Source organism: Labeo rohita, unplaced genomic scaffold, assembly GCF_022985175.1.
Source record: "Labeo rohita strain BAU-BD-2019 unplaced genomic scaffold, IGBB_LRoh.1.0 scaffold_66, whole genome shotgun sequence".
In the NCBI taxonomy this organism is placed as follows: Eukaryota; Metazoa; Chordata; class Actinopteri; order Cypriniformes; family Cyprinidae; genus Labeo; species Labeo rohita.
The window spans coordinates 228,849-252,066 of NW_026129590.1; the positions used below are offsets into that span (position 1 = coordinate 228,849).

Here is a 23,218-nt window from a genome sequence, read left to right on the forward strand (position 1 = left end):
TCTGTTTGGTTGCATGCTGTATTTCATCTTCTTGAGAACTCACCAGGAGTTGCCTGTACGGTTGCTGGCAGGCTCCGGATGCTATCTTTCTCCGCCACTACTGCGACGTCATACAAGCGGCCCGGCTCCAAGCCGTCGATCTGGGCTGAATCTCTCTCCGGCGGCAGGTTAATCTCTGGAAGTCTGCTTGATCCATCTGTCTGATTGGGTGCAACGGAGAGGACGTACCTGTCAATCTCCCCCTGTGCTCTCTCCCATTGGACAATGACTGATGTGGTGGTCGTCTTCACAACTTGCAAGTCGTTTGGGCCAGAGATCACTGTGCAAAAATGAATCCAGAAATGCATCACATGTTAAAAGCATACTAGAAATCTACAAAACGCAAAGCTACTGGTCCTTATGGTCCTGTTGGCTTAGACTCACATGTGGTGAATTCTGCTGTGCTCTCTGTTCCCATCGTGCCGTCTTTCTCTCCGGTGATGCTGACCGTATACTCCTGTCCGGCGGCCAGTCCAATCTGAGTGTAAGTGTTCATTCGGCCGTTGATTTTGGAGCTTATTTTCTGATCTGTTTCTTTCTGTGGAGAGAATATTATAAAAATCAGTGCAGCCAAAATTCATGTGTGTTTATTATATAAAGTGGATATCTAGAGTAGACACACATTTCATTCTGTTTCTGTTTATTTTCCGCTGTGATTAAAAAGTTATTAGAAGCACTTAATTTATATTCTGTTTCAACCTTAATCACGAAAATGTGTTTGTGTTGCATGAGTTTGCAATTTTATATGAATTTGTATGATCTGAGTTGTATGAAAACCATCTGCAGGTAGAACCTAACCCTCAAAAGCATATGAATGAGATTGTATGAGTTCATGTGGATTTGCCAAATTTATTTTGAGCGTCCACTTTGGACATTGTACTAACTATAAGTACATTTGAAACTACAAGTTAACTTTCATTAGAGTATTAGGAGACTGTTGGGTTAGGTTTAGGGTTAGTACATTAAGTTGGCACGAATTTACTTAGTAGAATACGTGTTGCAGGACGATCAAAGTAAAGTGTTAGCAGATATTAATCAACAGTCCACTAATACTCTAATGACTGCTAGTTGACAGTGGCAAAGTTACTTATAGTCAGTGGAATGTCAAAAGTGGTCTATCAAAACAAAGTGTAATGGTTAGCTAAAGTGTGTATGGTTTATACAGCATTGACACTTTGATGCTAAGTCAATAAAAGTTCAATATCATCCCTTCCAAATACTGTCTTCTGTTTAAATCTACACACATGAGCATCACTAGACTGACTGCAAATTGACTTTCTGAATAAAATGTGGTTGGTTCTTACCAGTTCAGAACTTGTTTGCTGTTAGGCTGTTATGAGTGGTTGCCAGGCCATTATAGTGTTGTGGATGGTTGCTAGGGAATTGTTAAGTGATGGTTTTGTTGCAGGTGAAGTCTTTAAAATCAACTAAATGAGCAGCGTTTTCTGGCTTTACTGCTGTTCTGTATCAGCACTATCCAAAAAAATCTCTGAACTAAACTGTACAGCCAACATTCACAATTACAACATCTTATGAACAACGACACATTCTTGAACAATGATGATTCCACCTGTAATTGACACAAGCTCATATCAGAAAGACATGGCTTAAAGAGAGTAATGAGTTTCCTGGTGGTAATTCCTGACTTCTGCTTCAGTAATACATTCATTAGCAGACAGCCAATATTTTACACATAACATAATGAAAACTAGAGGCCCATTTATCTCATATATTGAAAAAAGCCACTCTCCAACACTTTATTAGCCCTGAATTCACTATGCCAATTGGGCGGTGTTCTCCAGTCTTCTTGAGTTTGTTTCTTATAATAAATTTTAATTGGGTCCAGCTGAGGGCCAATCTTTCTACAACTTATCTAAAGAAAACATCACAACTGTGCACTTTATTGACGTCTTTCTACCTGTTTTAGTTCTTTATCGACGAAGAGGACCAATTGCATATCTCGTGTTATCGTTGTTGTCCTCTTGCTGTCTCCAGCGTGTGTCGCAGCAGCTGTTCTGTGATGTCATCTCTCTGGCTGCCGTGTGTTTTTGACCATGTTTACGCCTTTCCTAGCAACAAGCATCCCACATCTGTCTCTCTTTCTCGCTACGGCTCCCTTTCTCTGTAGCTGCTGATGGATTTCTGTCTTTCACTGCATTTTCTCACCCGTCTCCAGTAATCTCATTGAACTTTCTCTGCCCATTGTCATACTCTTCCTCTTTAATTCTTTGATTCATCTGTTACGCTCTTGAATGTTGTTTCTGCCTACTTTCCTTCTTGTTCTGTCCATCTTTTCTACACCCACTCATTCATGTTTTGTGTGAAAAAAATGTGCCCTTTTCATTGTCTCAGTGGCTCCACTGTGTCTTTTTCAGTGTAACTGCCATTAATTTAATTTTCAAACATCTGTACAGTGCTGAAACATCTGTTTTTACAGCATTTCCCTTTGCTTTCTGTCTGGTATGTTACAATATGTGAACATGAGACCAGTGACCAAAGTCTTACCAAAAAAAAAAAAACTGTTTTAGTGTTGTAGGTGTGGTCACTGATCTTTGTTTGGTCAAGGATGTGGAAGTTTCTCACAGTCCTGCTGTGGGAATCAAAGCTCCAAAACAAAGTAAGTAAAAAAAAATATTTTATTGGAAAAAACAAAAACAAAATCAGGTGCACATACACACACACCGAGCTTTATATATGGAGAGTACAATGGGACCATTAATTAAAATAATTTAGCATTTCATTATTTAATAAAAATTATGTTCTACATGGTCTTAGTGTTCATTTGATTTAAAAAATTTACATGAATTTTAGGATTTCTTGCCATGTCCCCCCCTATTATTTATTGACAGCAGAACTGAAACAGTCCACATGTGCTTTGTGGACCTGGAGAAGGCGTTCGATCGTGTCCCTTGTGGCATTCTGTGGGGGGTGCTCTGAGGTCCAAGGCGCTCTGTTCAGGGCTGTCCGATCTCTGTACAACTGGAGCAGGAGCTTGGTTTGCATTGTGGCCAGTAAGTCAGACTTGTTCCCGGTGCATGTTGGACTCCTGAAGGGCTGCCTTCTGTCACTGGTTCTGTTCGTTATTTTTGTGGACAGATTTTCTAGGCAAACGGGGTCTGGTTTGGGGACCACAAGATTTCATCTCTGCTATTTGCGGATGATGTTGTCCTGTTGGCTTCATCGGGCCTAGACCTTCAGCATGCACTGGGACAGTCGGCAGTTGAGTGTGACGTGGCGGGGATGAAAATCAGCACCTCCAAGTTCGAGGCCATGGTGCTCGAATGGAAAAGGGCGTCTTGCCCTCTCTAGGTTGGAGGAGAGTTCTTGCCCCAGATGGAGGAGTTTAAGCATCTTGGGGTCTTGTTCACGAAAGACGGATTGGTGCAGCGGCAGCAGCAATGCAGTCAATGTACCTGTTGTGGTGAAGAAGGAGCTGGGCCAAAAGGCGATGCTCTCGATTTACCGGTCAATTTATATTCCTACTCTCACCTATGGTCATGAGCTTTGGGTCTTGGGGACCGAAAGGACAAGATCTCGGATACAAGCGGCTGAAATGACGGCTTCTTTCACAGGGTGGCAGGGCACACCCTTAGAGATAGAGTGAGGAGCTCTATCACACAGGAGGGGCTTGGAGTAGAGCCGCTGCTCCACCACATAGAGAGAAACCAGTTAAGGTAGCTCGGACATCTGTTTCAGATGCTTTCTGGACACCTATCATAGGCTTGTCCCACTGGGAGGAGGTCCCGGGCTGGGAGGAGGACCCAGAACATGCTGGAGGGACTATATCTCTCAGCTTGCCTGGCAATGCCTTGAAATTCTCCCGGAGGAGCTGGAGGAAGTGTCTGGAGAGAGGGAAGTCTGGACATTACATTTGATATGATTACAAAAGTCGGTATGGCAAAATGGCTCGATAGCGCCACCTATACAATTTCAACAAAGTGCCCCTTGAGCTATGTTTCACATACATGTACGAAATTCGGTAGACACATGTAACACACCAATACCTACAAAAAAAGTACCCCGGTACGAAGTTCGAAACCCAACAGGAAGTCTGTTATTTTTAATTTTCTCTGCAAGTTTTGTGCCGTTTTTGGCATCTTCAGGCATTGTATTTAAATGAACTCCTAGAGATTTAAACAGACCAACACCAAATTTGGTCAGTGAAATCGAAAGGCCTTTGCGATGTTAAATGGTGAGGATCTTGAGTCTTCGTTGAAGGGCGTTTCCGTGGTGGCCTGACAAAGTTCCATGTTTCACCATGTAAAAGCCACACAATGTCTGATCTGCCCCAAACTTCACCCATTCGATGTCCTGGCCTGAACACATCTAAAGGCCAATATTAAGTGTCCTATTTTTGTCCTACCCTGTCCAGCATACAGAATACAAAACATACAGCAACCGTCAGCTGATCAAGGTGACTTCTCAATTGCCTTGTGGACTGAACACGCCACCTCCACCATTTGTCTGTGGTTCCAGAAAATGAGATATACAGTATAGTGGTGCCTTCAGGGATCTGTGGTAAGAGCCTTCAGCAGGGAAGGGCAATGAGTAAAAAGAGAATGTGGTACTCCTTTCTCTCATTAGCTGCCCTTCCGGGAGTGGTCCTGAAGTGCTCTTGCTTTGTCCTCCGAGGAGAGCTGAGGGTTGAGCAGGCTGTTGAGAGAGACTTGCTTTCTCCTGTAGCCCATAGAGTTCTGAAGACTGGATGCTTGTTTATATGCTCCCCTCAGTTTGGTTGCTTTTAAGGGCTTTAATGAACCTGGGGATGGCCAGGTAGTGGTGCAGCCACTGTTTGTAGAGTTTCACTGCAGTGGTGTAGCCTGCCCTCTTCCAGTCCTCACTAGTTAGCTCAGCTCCTATGGAGATTTTGTTCTTAGGACCAGGCTGTTTAGGATAATCTGAACTGTGGAATAATTTGCAGTAGCTTGCTGTTCTCCAGGGAGTTGGTGGTGGTTACGGCTGTAGCTGTGGCCTCCCTAATTAGCTGTTCTCCTACAGGTCTTTTGGTCTTATGACCAGGCTGTTTATGGGCATCTGAGCTGCAGAATGTTCCATCACTCTAGGCACTAAAGTTCATGTTCTCTTGTATTGCCGTACACCAAATTCAGTGAATGGGGATTATTAGAAGCCATGATTGACAAGAGCCAGAGGAGATAATCTGGCCAGGACACCGGGGATAGACCCCTACTCTTTACGAGAAGTGCCATGGGATTCTTAATGATCATAGAGAGTCAGGACCTCGGTTTAACGTCTCATCCGAAGGACGGTGCTTATTACAGCTTAGTGTCCCCGTCACTATACTGGGGTATTAGGACCCACATAGACCACAGGGTGAGCACCCCCAGCTGGCCTCACTAACACCTCTTCCAACAGCAACCTAATTTTCCCAGGAGGTCTACCACCCAGGTACTGACCAGGCTCAACCCTGCTTAGCTTCAGTGGGCAACCAATCTTGGGCTGCAGGGTGATATGGCTGTGGCATACTGTTACTGCCATCATCCAGTCAAGACTGAGAGGGTCCCTGACCAGTACCTAGAATTGAAAGACCTAGATCTCTCTTGACTGACTAACTCTATGTTGAGCTTCACAACATGGATGGGCAGGCATTTGGTCAGTATGGCACAATGGGTATTAACATTCCCATAATGTCAACATCATGATGCAGCCTTGTTTCCTCAAAAGGAAACCTCTAAATTTAAGCATGTAACCTCAGTTCCCTGAGAGAGGAACAAGGTGCTGCCACTCATTACCATATTTTGGGCATGTTTGTGCATCTTCTTTCAGAGACTTAGAATCTGTGGATTCCATGGCATAGGTATCCTTTTATGGCATTGCTTTCCACATCATGCTCTGTCACGTGACTGCTTTCAGCCAATTGAGTTAGTGTGTTTGCACACATGCATCAGACACTGGTAACGCTGGAGGACTTCATGAAGCAGTGTCTCGTTCACTTCTCAGCAAAGTATGAGAGGTATGCTATATTGTGAATATAGTCACGGCAGTAGTCATGCACGTGTTACAGTCCCGTCTTGTGTTCCTGTTTTGTGCTTAAGCACACTTGTTTTGTAATTGTAATTTTTGTTCCTTTTGTTTTTTGTGTTCTTTTTTTATGTGAACTACTTCTGTTCAGTTGCTGTCTTGTTAGTTTCCTTAGTTACCCTTGTCTCACTCTTATACCAACATTACCGTAGTCACCTGATTCCAGCTTGTATCCAGACCAGATTTTGGATCTGTACCCAGTCCTTAATGTGAAGGTCATGACAATTATGCTAGTCCTTGAGACAGATCCTCAGCAAAGACCTTGACATCCAAACAAGTCTTCAGCACAGATTCCTATAGCCAGCTATGAACACATCACACGAGAACCAGCTGGGACCAAACCGTGACTTTAAAAAGGACGTTCATTATGCTAAACATTTGATAAAACTTAACTTTGAACCGCTATAGAAATAAGATAACTTGACTTTACACGACTTCTCCTCTTGTGCTCTTTTTGGGCTTTTAATCGTTGTAGGAAGCTGTCAGAGACCTGTGGATTAGACTGAAGTGCTTCATATACTGTTGCATGCGAAAATAAGAGTTTCAGCATGTTGGGATATTTCAGAGATTACAGCATCATCACATTTCATTCCTGAAGCATCTGATGAGCCTGCTGCAGTCTCTCATTCATAGAGTTTACATCACCCTCCCCACAGCAGATTGATAGCATATGTTTCTTAATGAACAATTGCTGACAGAAACTGGAGTCCAGCAGCAGCTTGCAACAAACTCCTAAGTTAAGGAAACCTGTATGGTAATTCCATTACAATTATAAGTAGGGGCTTTCATAGGAAACAGGCTGTTGCAATTCAGATCCGGTACTAGTTTAATATGAAGGGACATTTACAACACAATTTGGTCAATTTAGGCATGCATTGTGTTGGATGGAGGTTGAACTTTCTTTTTTTAGTAACATAACTATAGTCAATTCTGCGCTGTTTGCAGGTCTCTAAAATGGTCAACTTAGACACACTGATAAAAATGTGCCTGTGGCAATATTTCTACCTTCCTTCTTGCACGTTTCATGAACTTGCCCTATAATGTGTGAAAATGACGTAGCATCTAAGCCCAACCCAAAACCTGACCAAAGGCTATCCAAATATCTCTTTGAAATAAAAACTGAACTGAAAGTTAATAAAACTACTATGAATTTTTTTTTTTTTTTTTAAATGTAAAACTATAACAACCAATGTCTTTCCAATGCTCTTAATGCCCTGGCACTCACTGTCTGCACTCGTGAATCAAACGTATGCCGCAGCATAAACGCTATAATAATTGGCCTCATCTCAGACTAGCTCCCTCAGCTCTTCTACAAAAGCTTCCTGGTTCAGAATTAAAATGTCATCTTCTGTGGCTCCATAATCAAGTCTGTAATCAGTCGTGGCGATGGGCGTCGTGTATGGTTTCGCTAATGTTGAGATGGTTGCTGAGGTAGAGATGGGCCCTAAACATTCAGAGGGCTGTAAATCAAAACAAGGCTTCTATCCAGAGCAAATGGCTTGTTTTTCCACTGCCAGATTGGGCTCATTTTATGTCTGTGTAAAAATTAATTTGTTTTCCTTTGGAAAACACACTCAGCCAGATTTGAATTTGTCCTGCTGAGGGAGTTGTTGAATGCTTTTCTGTATCTGATATCAGAAGAGGGGAAAAAGTTTATTTATTGATTTTTTTTTTAATAAACTAAAGGCAGTTCAACAAACGTTATGATGATGAATAAATCCTTATATCCTTATAAATTTAATAATTAGTTTAAATAATACTACATTTTAAATAATCTATCATTTTCACATTCACCATTATTTTGAGCTGTATATTGCCATTGTATATTTTCTTTGTTAAATGCATAAGGGTTTTATTGAGTTTCGCTCCTTGCCTGAAGTGTTTGAAGGGTCTGAGCTGCTGCCGCTGCTAATAAGAAAGCAAAGGCAGGAGCTGAGAGTCTCTGACATGTTTCATGTTCTTTCTCAATCCTGTCTCTCATCTCTCTTTCTCTTGTACTTTGCTTCCTCTCAATTCTCTACGCTGTCCTGTTCCGACGAAGGCAGAAATCAGTGTTAATGTGCAGTAATGATTATCAAAAATATGGTTCATTTTCTTTATACGAAGTATAATTATACTTGTTCATTTGTTCATTTGTTGTTGTAATATGTTCCTGACAGCTTTCATGAGATTTACTCAAAATTAGGATAAGTCATTGTCCTGGCAGGGCAGCATGGAGTGACCTCATGTTTTTTTTTTTTTTTCCCTGGCTTGAACACCTACTACTATTATTCACCCATTTGTCGTTTCGCAGAGCTGACAATGAAGTCAGTGCTTATTATGCTTATCATGCAGTGTATCATAATGAACTTGTATATGAGAGGATGTGCGTGCGACTGGCTGTACTTGCCCTGCTGGTGAAGGTGATGTGGTAGGTGTCGTACTGCACGGAAGGCGGAGTCCAGAACAGAGTGACAGAAGACTCCGTGACGTCTCTGGTGCTGAGACGCGAGACGGCCGCCAGCGCTGGACAGAAGACGAGACAGATTGAATTGCGCTCTCCTGTTCAAACCCACCTGCTTCCACTTGAAACAATAACTGCAGTGCTGTATGTCTGATTACTGCTGACCCGCTGCTGTATTCACTCACCAAGAGCGCTTGTAAAGACACTGTGAACGCTCAGGGCAATGCAAAATATAATGCTGGAGTGTTACCATATGTGTAGATTATTTAAACACCTCCCAATCGAATATAAAGGAGCCGTTTAAAGTGTCTGTGTCTGTAAAACTGTTACACCGTCTGATCCTACCCAGTGGAAAAAGTGGACATGGTCAGAAGTGGTAAAAATCGGATATAGATTTGTCACTTTCCATGAATAGCTTCCAAAATATGGCTCAAAACTATTAAAGGGTCATGACTAAAAGTAAATATTTTTGAAATGTTATCATAATGTATGTATATAAATGAAGATGAAAATAATTATAAATGTACAGTAGCTACAAGCAGCAAGTATCTGTGTCATTCACCCTATGTGCCACCAAATTCATTGATAACGGTTTGGTCAGTCACTATGAAATCAGTAAGCAGGGTCTGAAGGTGATTCAAATTGAATTTGCTGAAAATTAGACAAACAGTTAAGTTCTAAAAAGCAAGTTTTCAAAACATTTCGAAATGTTGGACAGCAAGTTCAGCTAAAAAATGGCATACATGTTATCGCTGTTCTCTGCAGGGTCCAAGGAATCCATCAAGACCAGTCTAATGGCAGTAAGCAAAACTTTTTTCAATTGCAATTTCATTACAGTTTTGCTGTCTTGAAACAGTTTGAGTTCCTTTAAGTTTCTGTAATGATTGGCCTATACGTATCATTTTACACCAAAATTTAAAACAACAAAAACTGACACCCAAATTGGCCGATATTAAAGTTTCACTCAACATGCCGCATCAAATTCATTCCAGATATGAAGCACCATAAAATGTGTGTGTGTGTGTTTTTTTTTTACAGCTTAACTAACTGGCAGCGGATGACACCAGAAGCCTTGCACATTCAAGTTACACAGCAAGCCTTGCATGCTCTTTGTTAATTAGTGTGTTATTTAAGAACAGCTTGACTAATCAGTTGGAAGTCCATAAATCTTTGTTGACAGACAAAATATTAAAGTATAAACATGAATTAAAGTATTAGCATAAACGAGCACAAATTCGGACAGCTGGGCAGAAGGTTTGAGATCGAGAGTCAAACTCTGTTGTGCTTAATGCTCAAACTGTCCTCTGTCTGTGTGCTTTCCCATGTATGGCTCTGTGGCCATGGGACAATTACTAGAGGGTGATTACAATTATTAATACGAAGGGGAAAACAATACAATAATACAGCAAAGTCCTCACTCACCAGTGTCACAGTTTTCACCCGTGAACCCAGACTGACATTCGCTGCAGTCCGGCCCCGTGAAACCACGACGACACACGCAGCGGCCCCTCATGCAGCGGCCCTTGTTGCTGCAGTTGTTGGGGCAGGTTTTGGTGGAGCAGTCCTGGCCGGAGAAGCCCACGTCACAGACACACTTCCCATTCACGCATCTGCCTTTGTTATTGCAGTCGCTGGGACAAGTCTTGGACGAACAGTCCGGTCCAGTGAAACCGCCGTCACACACGCACAGGCCGTCGACGCATCTGCCGTGGTTACTGCAGTTTCCAGGACAAGATCTGGACGAGCAGTCCGGACCCGTAAAGCCGCTCTCGCAGACGCACTTCCCGTTTACACACCGTCCACGATTGTTGCAGTTCTCTGGACATGTTTTTGCAGAGCAGTCCGGCCCAGAGAAGCCAGGATCGCACACGCACTGTCCGTTCACACATCGTCCCCTGTCATTACAGTTCCCCGGGCAGGACATCTCGGAGCAGTCCTCACCGGCGAACCCTGCGTCACACACGCATTTTCCGTTCGCACAGCGGCCCCGTTTGTTACAGTTGCCCGGACAGCTCCGAGTCCCGCAGTCAGACCCGGTAAAGCCAGCGTCGCACACGCACCTGCCGTTCACGCAGCGGCCTCTGTTATTGCAATTAGCCGGACAGCTCCGAGTCCCGCAGTCAGACCCGGTAAAGCCAGCGTCGCAAACGCACCTGCCGTTCACGCAGCGGCCCCTGTCGTTGCAGTTTTCAGGACACGTGCTGGAGGAGCAGTCTGGGCCGGTAAAGCCCGGGTCACACACGCACCGGCCGTTCACACATCTGCCCCGGCTGCTGCAGTCATCAGGGCAGTCAGGCACGCTGCAGTCAGGCCCACTGAATCCTGGGAAACACACGCATTTCCCATCCACACAGCGACCCTGATCGCTGCAGTCATCCGGACACTCGTCGGTCGTGGGACGAACGGTGGTACAGACCGCGCCTGTGGAGCGATAAGAACACATTACACTGTCACTTCACGCACCAGCGCGTTAACTGTGTATCGAAGGCTTTTCAACGAGAACAAAGCTTAGGTGAGAGTTTAAATGACTGGACGGGAGGACCACTTCACTTCATAGATCTATCAAAAACACAGAATTCCAAACCTATAAAAGCTTCTCATTGCCATTATTCAGATAATAAGGTTGTCCAGAGTGCTGTTTTGAGATTTATGAGCTTTCAGTATGTTTCTCAGTTGGAGCTGTTAAACTGGAACATAGTTTACAAGTCATACAGACTCATTTTATGGTACTTCAGCCCCAGCCTTATTTTTCAGCAAAAAAAAGGGTACAGTTATCTTTTGAGTGCATGTATATGTATATTTTAACAAATCATAGAAGCAATGGTTATACTGTATCTGAAACAGTTGTGTTTACTAAAGCAGCTGCAGCCAATCACACTTCACAACAGACACATTTTAATTTTATTCTGCTCGATTGACTAATAATTATTTATTAAAAGATAGTGAAACATTTTTACTAGAAAACAAGTGTGAAATGTTAGATTCAACAAATGTTGCTTTCCCTTAGAGTTTTTTTCCCCCCCAAACAGCTGCCTGTTCACATAAAACTACATATGATGTATGATGACAAATATTCTCAGTATTCTCATTACTGAATTTTTTCTATTCTATTCTGATTGTTGTTTTTAGTAGTGGTGGTAGTAGTCGAAGTGTAGTATCAGTATTAATGTGAAAGATACATCCTGAACATAAGCAGGATTGTGCATGAGGAACTGAATCCACTGGATTGCTTACGGAATTTTGATTATCCGGAACAAATGCTAAAGGATTCAAATGGGATAAATAAGGATGCTCTATCAAACCCCTGAGAATTACATAATTACTACATACATTTATAATCCTATTCTGAAAAGCAAACGGATAATAATAATCATCATCATTTTATAGTAATAATAATAATAGTAATGTTTAGTAGGTTCTTTTTTGATTAGAACTGAATAGTTCTTGTAAGGAAATCCTTTAGGACTGGTCAGGACAGAGATTCCAGACATTATTTAGGATGTTTTAAACTACAGTTATAGTTTTGATAAGCTTGCATCTGGTTGGAGGGTGACTGTAAAAAAATGCGTTACATTTCAAATTCGATATTAGATGTGTGTTATCATGATGGTGTTTAGTGTTTGTGTGAATGACACTGTGCACCTTCTATATATGTTCATTTTTAAAAGCTTTGGTTCATCGTGTGACTTTCTCATCAGCACCTGATTTTGCTGGTTATCAGTGTATTACAAGTTTCATTTCAGTACTTCAATAGGTCGGTATTGCAATTTTATACCAGTTAATGAAATTACAGCATTTAAATGTAAATTTAAGTTAAAATCGCAAAACCTAAAATGTTGCTACCATATTTTTTACGGTAAAATTCTGGCAACCACAGCTGCGTTTTTTTTTTTTTTTTTTTACCATAAATGTTATGGCTTTTTTGTTTTTTTTTTTACAGTGTAGAAGGACTTTACCTTTGCTCTGCTGGGCGTTGCAGCATCCTTCTGGACCTCCGCATTTCTCCCTCAGGTCAGACACCTCCTTCTCCAGTCTTTCAATACGATCACGCAGGGCTGCAAAGTCCACCTCGCACTGACCACAAGCTGAACCTGAACCTGGCACCAGACGGATCCGATGGGTCAAGACCAGAGGAGAATCCGGATCCAAGTCTAGCTCTCTCTCTTTGGCCCCATCTCGTGCACATGTGTCCGAAATAACAACTTTAATAGGCTGGGATTTGATGTCTCTGGAGACGCGTGGAGTTCCTGTCTGCAGATGTCGGCTCGAGAGGGCCGGACTTGGCAGAAGCAGAAGCAGGAAAGGCAACACTAAGGCCATGTTCAAAGAGAGGAACAACCCCAAATGAATGGTTGCTGTTATGTTTAGTAAATGAGAAAGTATGATTTTTTTATACTGTTGGCTCTCAAATTTGCGGTGATGTAAAATGTTGCCGTGTCCTCTTCTCTTTGAACGTCTGTCCCACCTGTTTCGATTAAATAAGAATTTTAATTTTACATTAGCCATTCACAGAGGTTAGATCAACATAAAAACAGCTTTTGCAAGCCATTTTACTCCCAAGGTTCAGGGTGGAACAGGCAGGTGTGAAATGACAGAATGAAAACTAAGAGAGGCTGTTGAAAGTACTTTCAGAGCCAGTTTAATTCTGAAGAAAGATTTGAATGAGATGCTCTTTTTAATGAACGACACGTAATGAGAGCAGGAGTAGCGTATTAAGAGTGTAAACGGGATCAGCTTCGATTTCGTGTTGACTTTAAATAGCGTGTCAGTAGCGTCTGCAAGCTGCGACACAGAGCTCCAGTGTCTGTCTGCCGGATCAAACCGGAGAAAGCAAAAGTCACAACCTGTGCAAACATCCTTTCAGACTAAGATTTAATAAAATTCATTTAGTTCCGGTCAGCACTGGCAGGTGAGAACAGACAGCAATTCTGCTCTAAGTTACTTCACTTGACTCTTTGATGTCATGTTTTCATACTGTGGTGTTTTGGCCATGCACCATGATACTAGCGTCGTACGACATCAACAATAACCCTTTATTTTACGTCTCTTAACTAGTTGCTTATTAGCATGCGCATTACAAAAATATTAACCATTGATTAGTACTAATTAAGCACATATTAATGTTAACTTATACCCAATACCTAAACTTAACAACTACCTTACTAACTATTAATAAGCAGCAAATTAGGAATTTATTGAGGGAAAAGTCGTAGTTAATTGCGAATAAGTGTTCCCACATCAACATATCATGGAAGCATCACTTTACTTTTCTCTAGAAGTATGTGGTAAGTGGAAATAAAGGAATGAGCGCAGAGACGTCTTCAACATCGGAGACAGAGCTGATACTGAAATGCGTGTCTGTACAACGACTACCAGAACAACTCTCTCTGTCCAGACAGTCCGGCCTGAATTCATGTTAATGGTTGCTAATGGTGCTACTTTCTCATAAAAAAAAACAGAACAACAGTTCTAGTGCTTAAAGCCAAAACTACATCAGCTTAAATGAGATTTAACAGAGAACTCCACCGAGAGAGATGAATGTGCTGGTTTGAGCTGTGGTGCAGCAGCAGTTCACCTGTTCCCATACAAGAGCCTGTTTCCAGACCAGCTATAAAAGCAGCTCTTATCTGAGCAGAATTTTTCATAAGCATAAATCTGTAAAATGTACCATTACTCTTACTGTTTTTGCTATTTGAAATTTTGTATATGCTTTTATCCAGAGTAAAATTGCCTTTAAGGTACACATACAGCGCCGGGAAATCAAACCCATGGTGTCACGAGCACCACGCTCTAGTGTTTGATGCTTAGTCACAATTAAATTAAATAAAAATATTCCATTAAAAAAAAAGTTTTTTTTGCCACAGTTGCCTTTGGCCTGTTTACTGGACGTTTTTATGGTTCCATTTCAGTAAAGCTGCTTTGGAACAACATGGATTATGAACTGCACATAAAAGTGACTTGAATATTTCAGCTGTTGTATCCCTCAGCCCACTCCTGATGATTTTTCCTTCCCATCTCATCATTTCTCTTTATTAACAAATGTCATCATCAGTTTACCCTCACACAAATGAGCCGTGTCTAAACTCACAGAATCGCTTCCGTGTCAGTCCTTTTCAGAATTCAGAAGCCCTAGAATGAATAATAATTGACAGGCCAGACGGACGAGTGTAATACGCTGCACATTCTGATAATAAAAATGTTATAGCCAGCGATCACGTGCCCACTGTTCCCTGACGAGATGAAAACTCACGCTTTCACTGAGACTGTAAGCAGAAGCTCTTCAGTCCAAACTTCACAAGAGGACACATCCCAACGCACAAGATTACTGCGACAGTAAACAGATCTTCAGAACAACTTTTTTTTTTTTTTTTTTTAAATCAGAGCATAAATTCAACATGTTTGGTCAAAGTACTCCAACTCTAACTAACCTAATTCTGAGTATGTGCTACTGTGTTTTTTGCAATGGACAGACATGAATGTCCCTTGTAACCCATTCTGAAAAAGTAAAAGATGCTGAAGATTCTGAAGTCTGTGGTTTAAGAACTCACACATCAGGGGGTTAAAATCAAGCGATCATGAACTGATCACGCAGAGAGGAGTCAGTCTTACCTGCAGAGCCACTGATGCTGGATGCTGCTTCCCTCTCCTCCTGTCAGTCGCTCGCTGCTCCTCCACTGCTCTGAACGCTCCTGATTGACTGGGGAAGAAAGATCGAGGGGGCAGAAGAGAGAGAGAGAAACAGAGAGAGAGAGAGAAAGAGAGGGAGGAGAGCAGTAAAATTTCCTCATACTTGAAGAATTTTTCCTCTCTCTCCTCTCCTCACTTCCCCCTCAGCTTCTCTCTGATGTAATTCTATGTGCTTTACAGGTCCCGGCTGGGCGGATCATTTCGATGGAAAACATCTGATTTTTTAGATATTTTGAATGACCAGCTTGAACGTTTTATGTCTTTGAACTCATCTCTGGACATTTCTCTGTTGCTCTGCCTTTTTAATAGCGATTTGCGCATTGAATTTACCAGGCGTCTTCAGCGAGGCGCACGTGAACACACGTTCCTGATTACATCTCACTTCGCTTTAGGACAGAAACATCTTTCAACATTTAGATGTTCCTCTTAAATCGCAGCTGTTGATTGAAAAGGGGTTTTCAAACACACTTTATGCTGTGCTAATATCAAATACTTTTACATTTACACAAATGTGACCCCGGAGCACAAAAGCAGTCGTAAGGGTCAATTTTTCGCAACTGAGATTTATACTTAGTCCCAAAGCTGAATAAATAAGCTTTCCGTTGATGTGTGGTTTGTTAGGAAAGGACAATATTTGGCCGGGATACAACTATTTGAATATCTGAGGGTGCAGATTTTTATGTTGCAAATAGGGCGATCGTGTGCCGACGTGTACACATCTTGTCTTAAGGACAAGATCTTTTAAAGTCACTGTGGTCAAGTAGAAAAGCACTGAATAGACATTACAAAAAGTAGCTTTAGAAAGAAATATTTTAATTCAACACACAAGAATACAAATAAATACTGATATATGAAATGATTTTATGTGAAACGATACCCTAAATATAAAACTAAAAGCGGCAGTAGGCGGTGGCAAATCACTGTCTCAATAAAAAAGTCATTCATTCATTCAAACGATTCGTTCAAACGGGCTGAAACGAAGTAAAACCCACTCAATTCCTTTAAAAACATGGATTCCACTCATTCACTAAAGAAACACCGCTGTGTGTTGATCAGAAACAAACAACAGTTTGTTGGCGAAACTACTGACATTGTGTCAGTCTTCATTTTTGAGTAAGAACTTTTATGTAAACTATTTTTTTTCCTTCTAGCAGCCAATGATGATTCTGAAAGAAAACACGCTGTATTTGTAACAGTAACACATGCAACTTTTACAACTTTCATCTGACTGACAGAACTGCACTTGTATTTCAGCGTTGCTGTTAATGTTATGGTTATTTTAGCAAATACGTAATTCAGTTCAACAGCTGAAGAGGGTAAACTGTAAATCTCGACTGAATCTGCACACGCATTTCAGAAGACGTTCTTGCTCCGTCCAAGCAATAAACGCGCTGTAATATTCTTCAGCCGCTCGGGTAATGTCAGTACAACCCCTTTCATGGGCTGCCAAAATGAAAGTTTAAAACCAGTCAGAGCGATAGAAATGCATCCTAATATTTACAAGTAAATCTCCACATTATTCGTAGGCTACTTTCTATCCATCGGGGGGATCACGCCTTCGTTAGGGAGGTCAGAACTCCCCCAACCCCTGCATGTTTGCTGTGGGAAACACATATTCACTCTGGTGTGGCTTTTGCTACAAGCGACACACCATCAAAGCAGTCTCTGAATCTGAAGTGGCGGCTTCAGCAGAGATCTGCTCTTTCTGTTTTATTTCTTTCTCATTTGGACCCAGTTATATCACGCAGTCACATTCTCATCGTCCTCTGTTTATTGAGCTTTCCATCAAAGCTCAATGTCTGTTCTTCACTTAGGCATCATTAGCAACTTACCCAGACTCACTCCCACAGAAGCCCCACACGTAAAACACACAATCGACAGTTTTGTCAACGGCAGCATTTTTATTTAGGTCTGACGTCAGTCAGTGCGACGGTACTCATTTCCACCTACTAATGGACAGAAAAGGTCAGTTTTTCAATGGTGGCCTTGAGATGCTCAGCGTTCAGAGGTGCAGCTGAGGTCAGACGCGAGATCTTACAGTACTTTCCTGAATCGCTGTGTAACGAAGCCCTCGGCAGGTGACGTTCCCGAGGAGTGGAAACGCTGTGATGGCTCTGTCTAAGTGGTCTTACTAAAGGAAATAACTCCCTGTTTATCTTTTGCACAGTACTTGTACACAGGCCAAAGCTGTAAACGGTCATACTTTTATGTTAAATGTGCTTCAGGACGTACTGTTCTGTACTGCACAGTGATCGCAAAAACAAATTTGACTTGACACTTTCATTCGTCAAAAACCTGGAAGTAAATCTGATTGTGCATGTTGGATTTTATCACTCGAATGCGCTAAAGATCTTTTTTTTCTGTGGATTTGGAGTAATTTGGAGAGTTAAACTCTCTGTAGACTTTGTGAAGCTTGAGAACCATCCTGCAATAGTTTGTTTTGAAACAAAGCTAAGTGTCGCTGATGTTTTCCAGTTTCAGCTCTGCAAGGTCTGCAGAGAAGACCATTTTTTCAATTAATACATCATCATCACGCAGATGGCGTCCGCTAAACATTTCGTCAACTCGCCTCGTTAGCGCAACTTCAACTAGCAGTCAGCGCCCTGGTTCTCATATTTGGTGCAGGTGTTGTTGAGTGCGACCGACAAACCCTGTTTGGTCACAGAGTTGAGGTGGGAGTGTTTCAGAGAGAGCCAGTGCTCTGATGACTGTACCTTATGTGTGAGTTTTCAGCGTTGAAGTCAATCCATCATTAATGTTGCAAACGGCTTCACAGACACTGACCAACAGAGAGGATGCCACTGAAACGGGTTTTTCAGCTAAAAAAAAAAAAAAAAAAAGGCTGCGTGGGTGCTGCATTGCGTTTATCTGTTAGGATTGAGCTGAATGTGAGTTTGCAGTGGATTGTGGGAGACCTACTACAAGGAATTGAAGATCAGATTTATTTTGCAGACTGTAAACTGCGCATGAAGAGACTGAGTGTAAATCCCCCCCTCACAGTACGATAGTAGAGCAAACAATGACTGAATCGGTCAATTGTTTTGATATGAACAAATAGCTAAACATTGCCAACAGCTCATAATTGTTACAATTAACAAAAATCTCTCATGTCCCTGGTGATGCCAACCAAAGAAAATCATTTGTATTCATTTTGGACATTTGAATGGTGTGCATGTTTGCACAGGGTGAAACTACTTTAAACAAATGTACTGAACACCACTTGTTTTTGGTTTTCATTGGTTTTTATGAATATAAACAGCCAGGCCACCTTAATCATGAATAGTTGCTCATAAATAGTTAGAGTTTGGCTGTAATGTGCTCCATTATGTCCAGCTCCATCAGATGGTGTACAGTTCTACCAGTTTGGTACAGCAGTCGTTCACAGTGTATGAAAGATAAATGGCAGAAGTTCATCCTTGCTTTCATTGAAGTAGTGAATGTTTAAGCTCCCACCTGCACTCAGTCAGCCATCAGCACACCTGTCACTGATCGTCACCTCATCTGGAAACACACACCTTGCCTACCCTTGTTGTTCCCTGCAGAGCTACTTCCCTGACTCTCACCTTGGAATACTGATCTGTCGTCATTCTGTCTTTAGCGCTCAAGTCATTCTATGAACTCGTTTACTCACCTGCTTGCATCGCTTAGATTTCTGACATTCCTGAAAAAAAAGACCTAGTTGTACGTTACCTGTGCGTCATCTTCTTCTGTTATTGTGACAGGCGTGTAATGATGCAGGCTGGGAATTTACTGAATGAAACTAAACTGCAAACTCAGACGCAGGAAGTTCGGGGGACAGGACGCTGTGACATCTAACGACTGATGAAACACAAGGGCTATATAAGCAGAGTAGAACCACGAACTAATGAGCAACCACGGAAATGAACACGGAGGTCCAATGAATCACCCTAAAAACAAACAAGGGGAACAGAGCACCAGGAGGAGGACAAGGCAACAAAGAAACACAAAATTACAAACTAAAAGTCCAAGTTTGGTGAGCAGAGTTATTAAAAGATTTTTAAAAGCTGAAATGGGATTACTAGAACCAGGAAGTATGACCATATTGGCCCGGTTCTGTCAACACTGCACTGGCTCCCTATTAAACATCATATACATTTTCAAATCTCGTTAATTACTTATAAAGCCCTAAATGGTTTAGCTCCTCAGTACTTGAGCAAGCTAGCTACTATGGCATTATAGTCCTTATATAGGCAATCCTTTTTCTGTTTGACTTGACAATATTAACAATATTAAATACATGCGACGTGTAGCAATGACACATTAAAAACAAAGTGGTAAAAAACAAGGCCTTTTTGCCCCTACCCAGGTAAATCTGATAATGTTAGAATGATTGAAAAGGCTGACTTTAATGTAAAGTACTGTTAAATACTCTTCAGAAATTCATTCATTTAGGCCTATTGTCACACCCTTGTGGACTATTTCTTTGGTTTTTCCCTGCCCTTATTTGGCCCTTCCTGTTCCGTTTCCATTATGATGTCATTGTCTAATCTATCACACCTGTCCTCGTCTGATTAGCCTGTGTATTTAAGTTTGGCACTGTTCCCCGTTTGTTTGTCGGTTCTTAATGTCGTTTAAAGTCATTCCTGAGTTCACTACATGTCTTAACGTCTTTTCAGTTGTGTTGCGTGTGGATTCCCTGCTGTTCCTGTTGCTTGTGTGGATTAAATAAATAAACTTTATGTTCCTGATTTCCTCGTCCCTGCTCCTCATTCCCGCACACGACGCGTGTGACACCTATATGTTTATATCTGAGGGATGTCAGAAAATAGAAATAAACTATGAATACAAACTGAAAGATTCCACTCAGCTGATCTGTAAATTATGATGAATAATGAATCAAAATTTGTATCAATTTATTCTCATCCCCCTTGCATAAAAACATTTAAAAAAGTCTCCTTGCTTACGTTAAGCATACCAGCTTGCTGGGGTGGGCTGCAATAACTACCTATATACTAGACACTGTACATTGGTAAGTATAAATGTAGCTTTTATAAGAATTTATGGATCTTTATGTGAGGATTGTACATGATGTGTCTTACAGAGCAATAAAATGAATTACCATTCTGATACATCGACTTGTAAATGACCCTGTATAATTTTTTTCTCTCTTCTTCTTCTGAATCTGTTTCTGGTTCAAACATATATGGTTAAATTAAACCAATATTTCCACTTGCCACTGTATCACGTTTACTACAGTTCAGTCAGTGGATCAGGAGGCTCTGGCTGAGTGAGTGAGTGGAGGCGGAGCTAATTTGTGTATTCATAGATCCATGTATAGTCAATGAGGCAAGGGTGTAGAGTTACATTCAAGCTATATTAAGGCATGAGAAAATTATTTTCACAAGAATACACATTCAAATATGTCATTTTGATGATCAAAGATGAGTTTTAAGGAATAACATTTTTGACCTCAGGGGAACTTGAAGAAATTAATGAAATTATTGAAATTGAAGTTGCTACAGTAAAGTCAATGAGACATAAAGTAATAGACATAAATGGCCATCTTGAAACAAATTGTTTTGCAAAGCAACCCAAATTCCCCCTCACCATCCTTGGGATTGCGCCACTGAACTTTTGTCAAATGCAGATTCTCCTAAAAGCAAGCTATCACTCCCTGAGACTCACGCTATGGAGAATTATGTTTGGGAGGCATTAGTTTAAGGCTTCATGTGAGTGTGCCCTTCCGCATCCCCTGATGAAGCAGGATACCGTAGCCTCAATGCAGCTACAGTCATGTACAAATACCCACTGCCATTAGTCCTATCTGTCTTGGAACAACTGTGTGAAGCTCGTATTTTCAACAAATTAGACCTCAGAAGAGCATACTCTTGTCTCAAGATATGTCTCAAATCTGCCAAGTATTAACCACCTCCACCTGTCAGCGATTACACTTTCATCGGCGCACTATTTAAGCACACACCCGGCCTTAAACGTGGAAAGACTCTCTTAGCTGATCTCGGCATGAACGCTCATCCCCGTGAGCGTTCCTCCAGATATTTACCTGTTGTGCTTTCCTGCTGGTCCAGTTGCTGAGGTGTGTGCTCCACCGTTCTCTTCGTCTTCTGTAAATCATGCAAGGGCTGAATCATCTACATCATACCGCTGCTTATACGATTTGAGTCATTCTAAAGCGTTTTTTAAAAAAAATACATTTTCCTGCTTTAGAAAAGTGACAACGTTAAATAATCCGTCAGGAAGTAACAGGGCAGCATCTCTCACTACCAGCACTTCCACAGCACCCACTCCTTCACTTGTCTACATAGCCTTACTCTGGTCTAAAGGAGGACTGCAATGGCTTTCTTCTGTAATGCTCTCTAGCACTAGAATTGCAGCCTCATCAATTTCCCACTGAACGGTGAAAAATATTCATTATCATTTCTCATTTACTTGGTTGTGCTTTATAATGAGCTGAGACTATGTGGCATCAAGCAGGTACTGTTGCGTTGTCATAAAATAAAAAATAAAATAAAATAAATAAATAAATGAATAAATAAAAACATCAAAATTTAGTTTCCCATTTTAAGAAGGTTTTTAGGCATCCAGTGGGAGATTCCTCTGTCTGTGAGCAACTTTACCACCTGGAGGACGGAAGCATTTCCATCATGGATTACGCCATAAAACTCTCCAAACTCTCGCTGCAAGTGGACGGAATGAACGAGCTCTTCTCACCACATATCGTCAGGGGCTAAATCCAGTGCTTCATTTACAACCCGCCATCTATGATGACACCATAGGATTTGAGGAGTTCATCCAAAACTTTATTTGTGTTGCTCGCCCCATGCAAAACTGCTTTGAAGAGAATCCAACCGTGCTGTCCTCCATTCAATATCTCTAGCCAGAGACACCAAAAACTCCAGAACCAGAATCTACGCAAGTGGATAATACTTGACTGTCTATTACTTAAAGAAACCACCGGCCGACCCAAAACACCTGTTTATTATATTGGCACTTGTCCCATTCGTCCTCCACAGCCCATGGTAAGTTCCGTTTTCAGTAAATATCTCACTATATCACCACTGTCTACTACTGTGACATCGATTACCGCTAATTTTGTCATTTTTAGTTTCAGTTCCTCGACTCCTCTGCGAGCGATTCCAGCTCAAGAAGACTCACACTACGGCCACGTGAAGTCTGTGACACTGCGAGTTGACTGCCTGCATTAGGAAATATTCACCCCCCTGGTTCTGGAGGAATCCACCACCGCGTTCATTCTAGGGCATCCTTGTCTTACACAACATCGACCTGAATTATCCTGGACCACAGGAGACATTCTGCGATGGGGCTTCACCTGCTTCCCTACCTGTTTCCCACAACGTCTGCAGCCACCATCCAAACAACCACTGATTATTCCTGTGAACGCCACTTCTATTGAAATTCCGGTGGATAAGCAATCCATGGATATCCCTGCCGGTTATGCCCCATGCGCAGACTATCAGAGAATTACAAAGGTTCCTGGACTTTGCAAACTGGTAGTTAAAGAGAATATATAGAACAAACAAAACAAATTTGCAATGGACAGGACTGGCAAAAACAGCACTCAAAACCAAGTTCACCACAGCTCCCATTCTCAAACACCCTGACTCTAATATCCCATTCGTTACAGAAATAGGTGCTTCTGACTGCGGAATAGAAACTGTTCTATCACAGAGGCATGGCATACCAGGGACAAAAAAACGTTCTTTTCTTGCAGAGCAGAAATATGATGTTGACAACAAGGAGTGGAGACACTGGCTGAAAGGGAGCAGCTCACCCATTTCAGGTCATAACAAATCACAATTTAGAGTATACTAAGAGTGCCAAACATCCAGACCTTTGGCAAGAATGATGGTCATTATTCTTTACAAGATCTCAGTTCAAAATCACATATCGACTTGGCGGTAAGAACAGCAAAACAGATACCCTCTCCAGGAGGTATTACCCTTCAAATGCTCCTACCCACCAAGACTCAATTCTACCATTCATTCTCTTCAGTCGATACAGCACCCAACT

The 23,218-nt window shown here is 41.7% G+C and overlaps 1 protein-coding gene across 1 annotated transcript in view; it reads right to left on the minus strand.

Moving 5' to 3' along the window:
• The window catches only part of LOC127161502 (tenascin), a 44,727-nt gene that overhangs the window by 17,376 nt on the left and 4,133 nt on the right, over window positions 1-23,218 (minus strand). Inside the window, exons 2-7 of the mRNA XM_051104249.1 lie at window positions 15,131-15,218; window positions 12,478-12,986; window positions 9,944-10,942; window positions 8,468-8,583; window positions 424-577; window positions 44-319 (exon numbers count right to left, since the gene is read on the minus strand). Of these exons, the coding sequence (XP_050960206.1) occupies window positions 44-319; window positions 424-577; window positions 8,468-8,583; window positions 9,944-10,942; window positions 12,478-12,841 (1,909 nt within the window). The 5' untranslated portion in view covers window positions 12,842-12,986; window positions 15,131-15,218. The remainder of the gene's footprint in view (window positions 1-43; window positions 320-423; window positions 578-8,467; window positions 8,584-9,943; window positions 10,943-12,477; window positions 12,987-15,130; window positions 15,219-23,218) is intronic.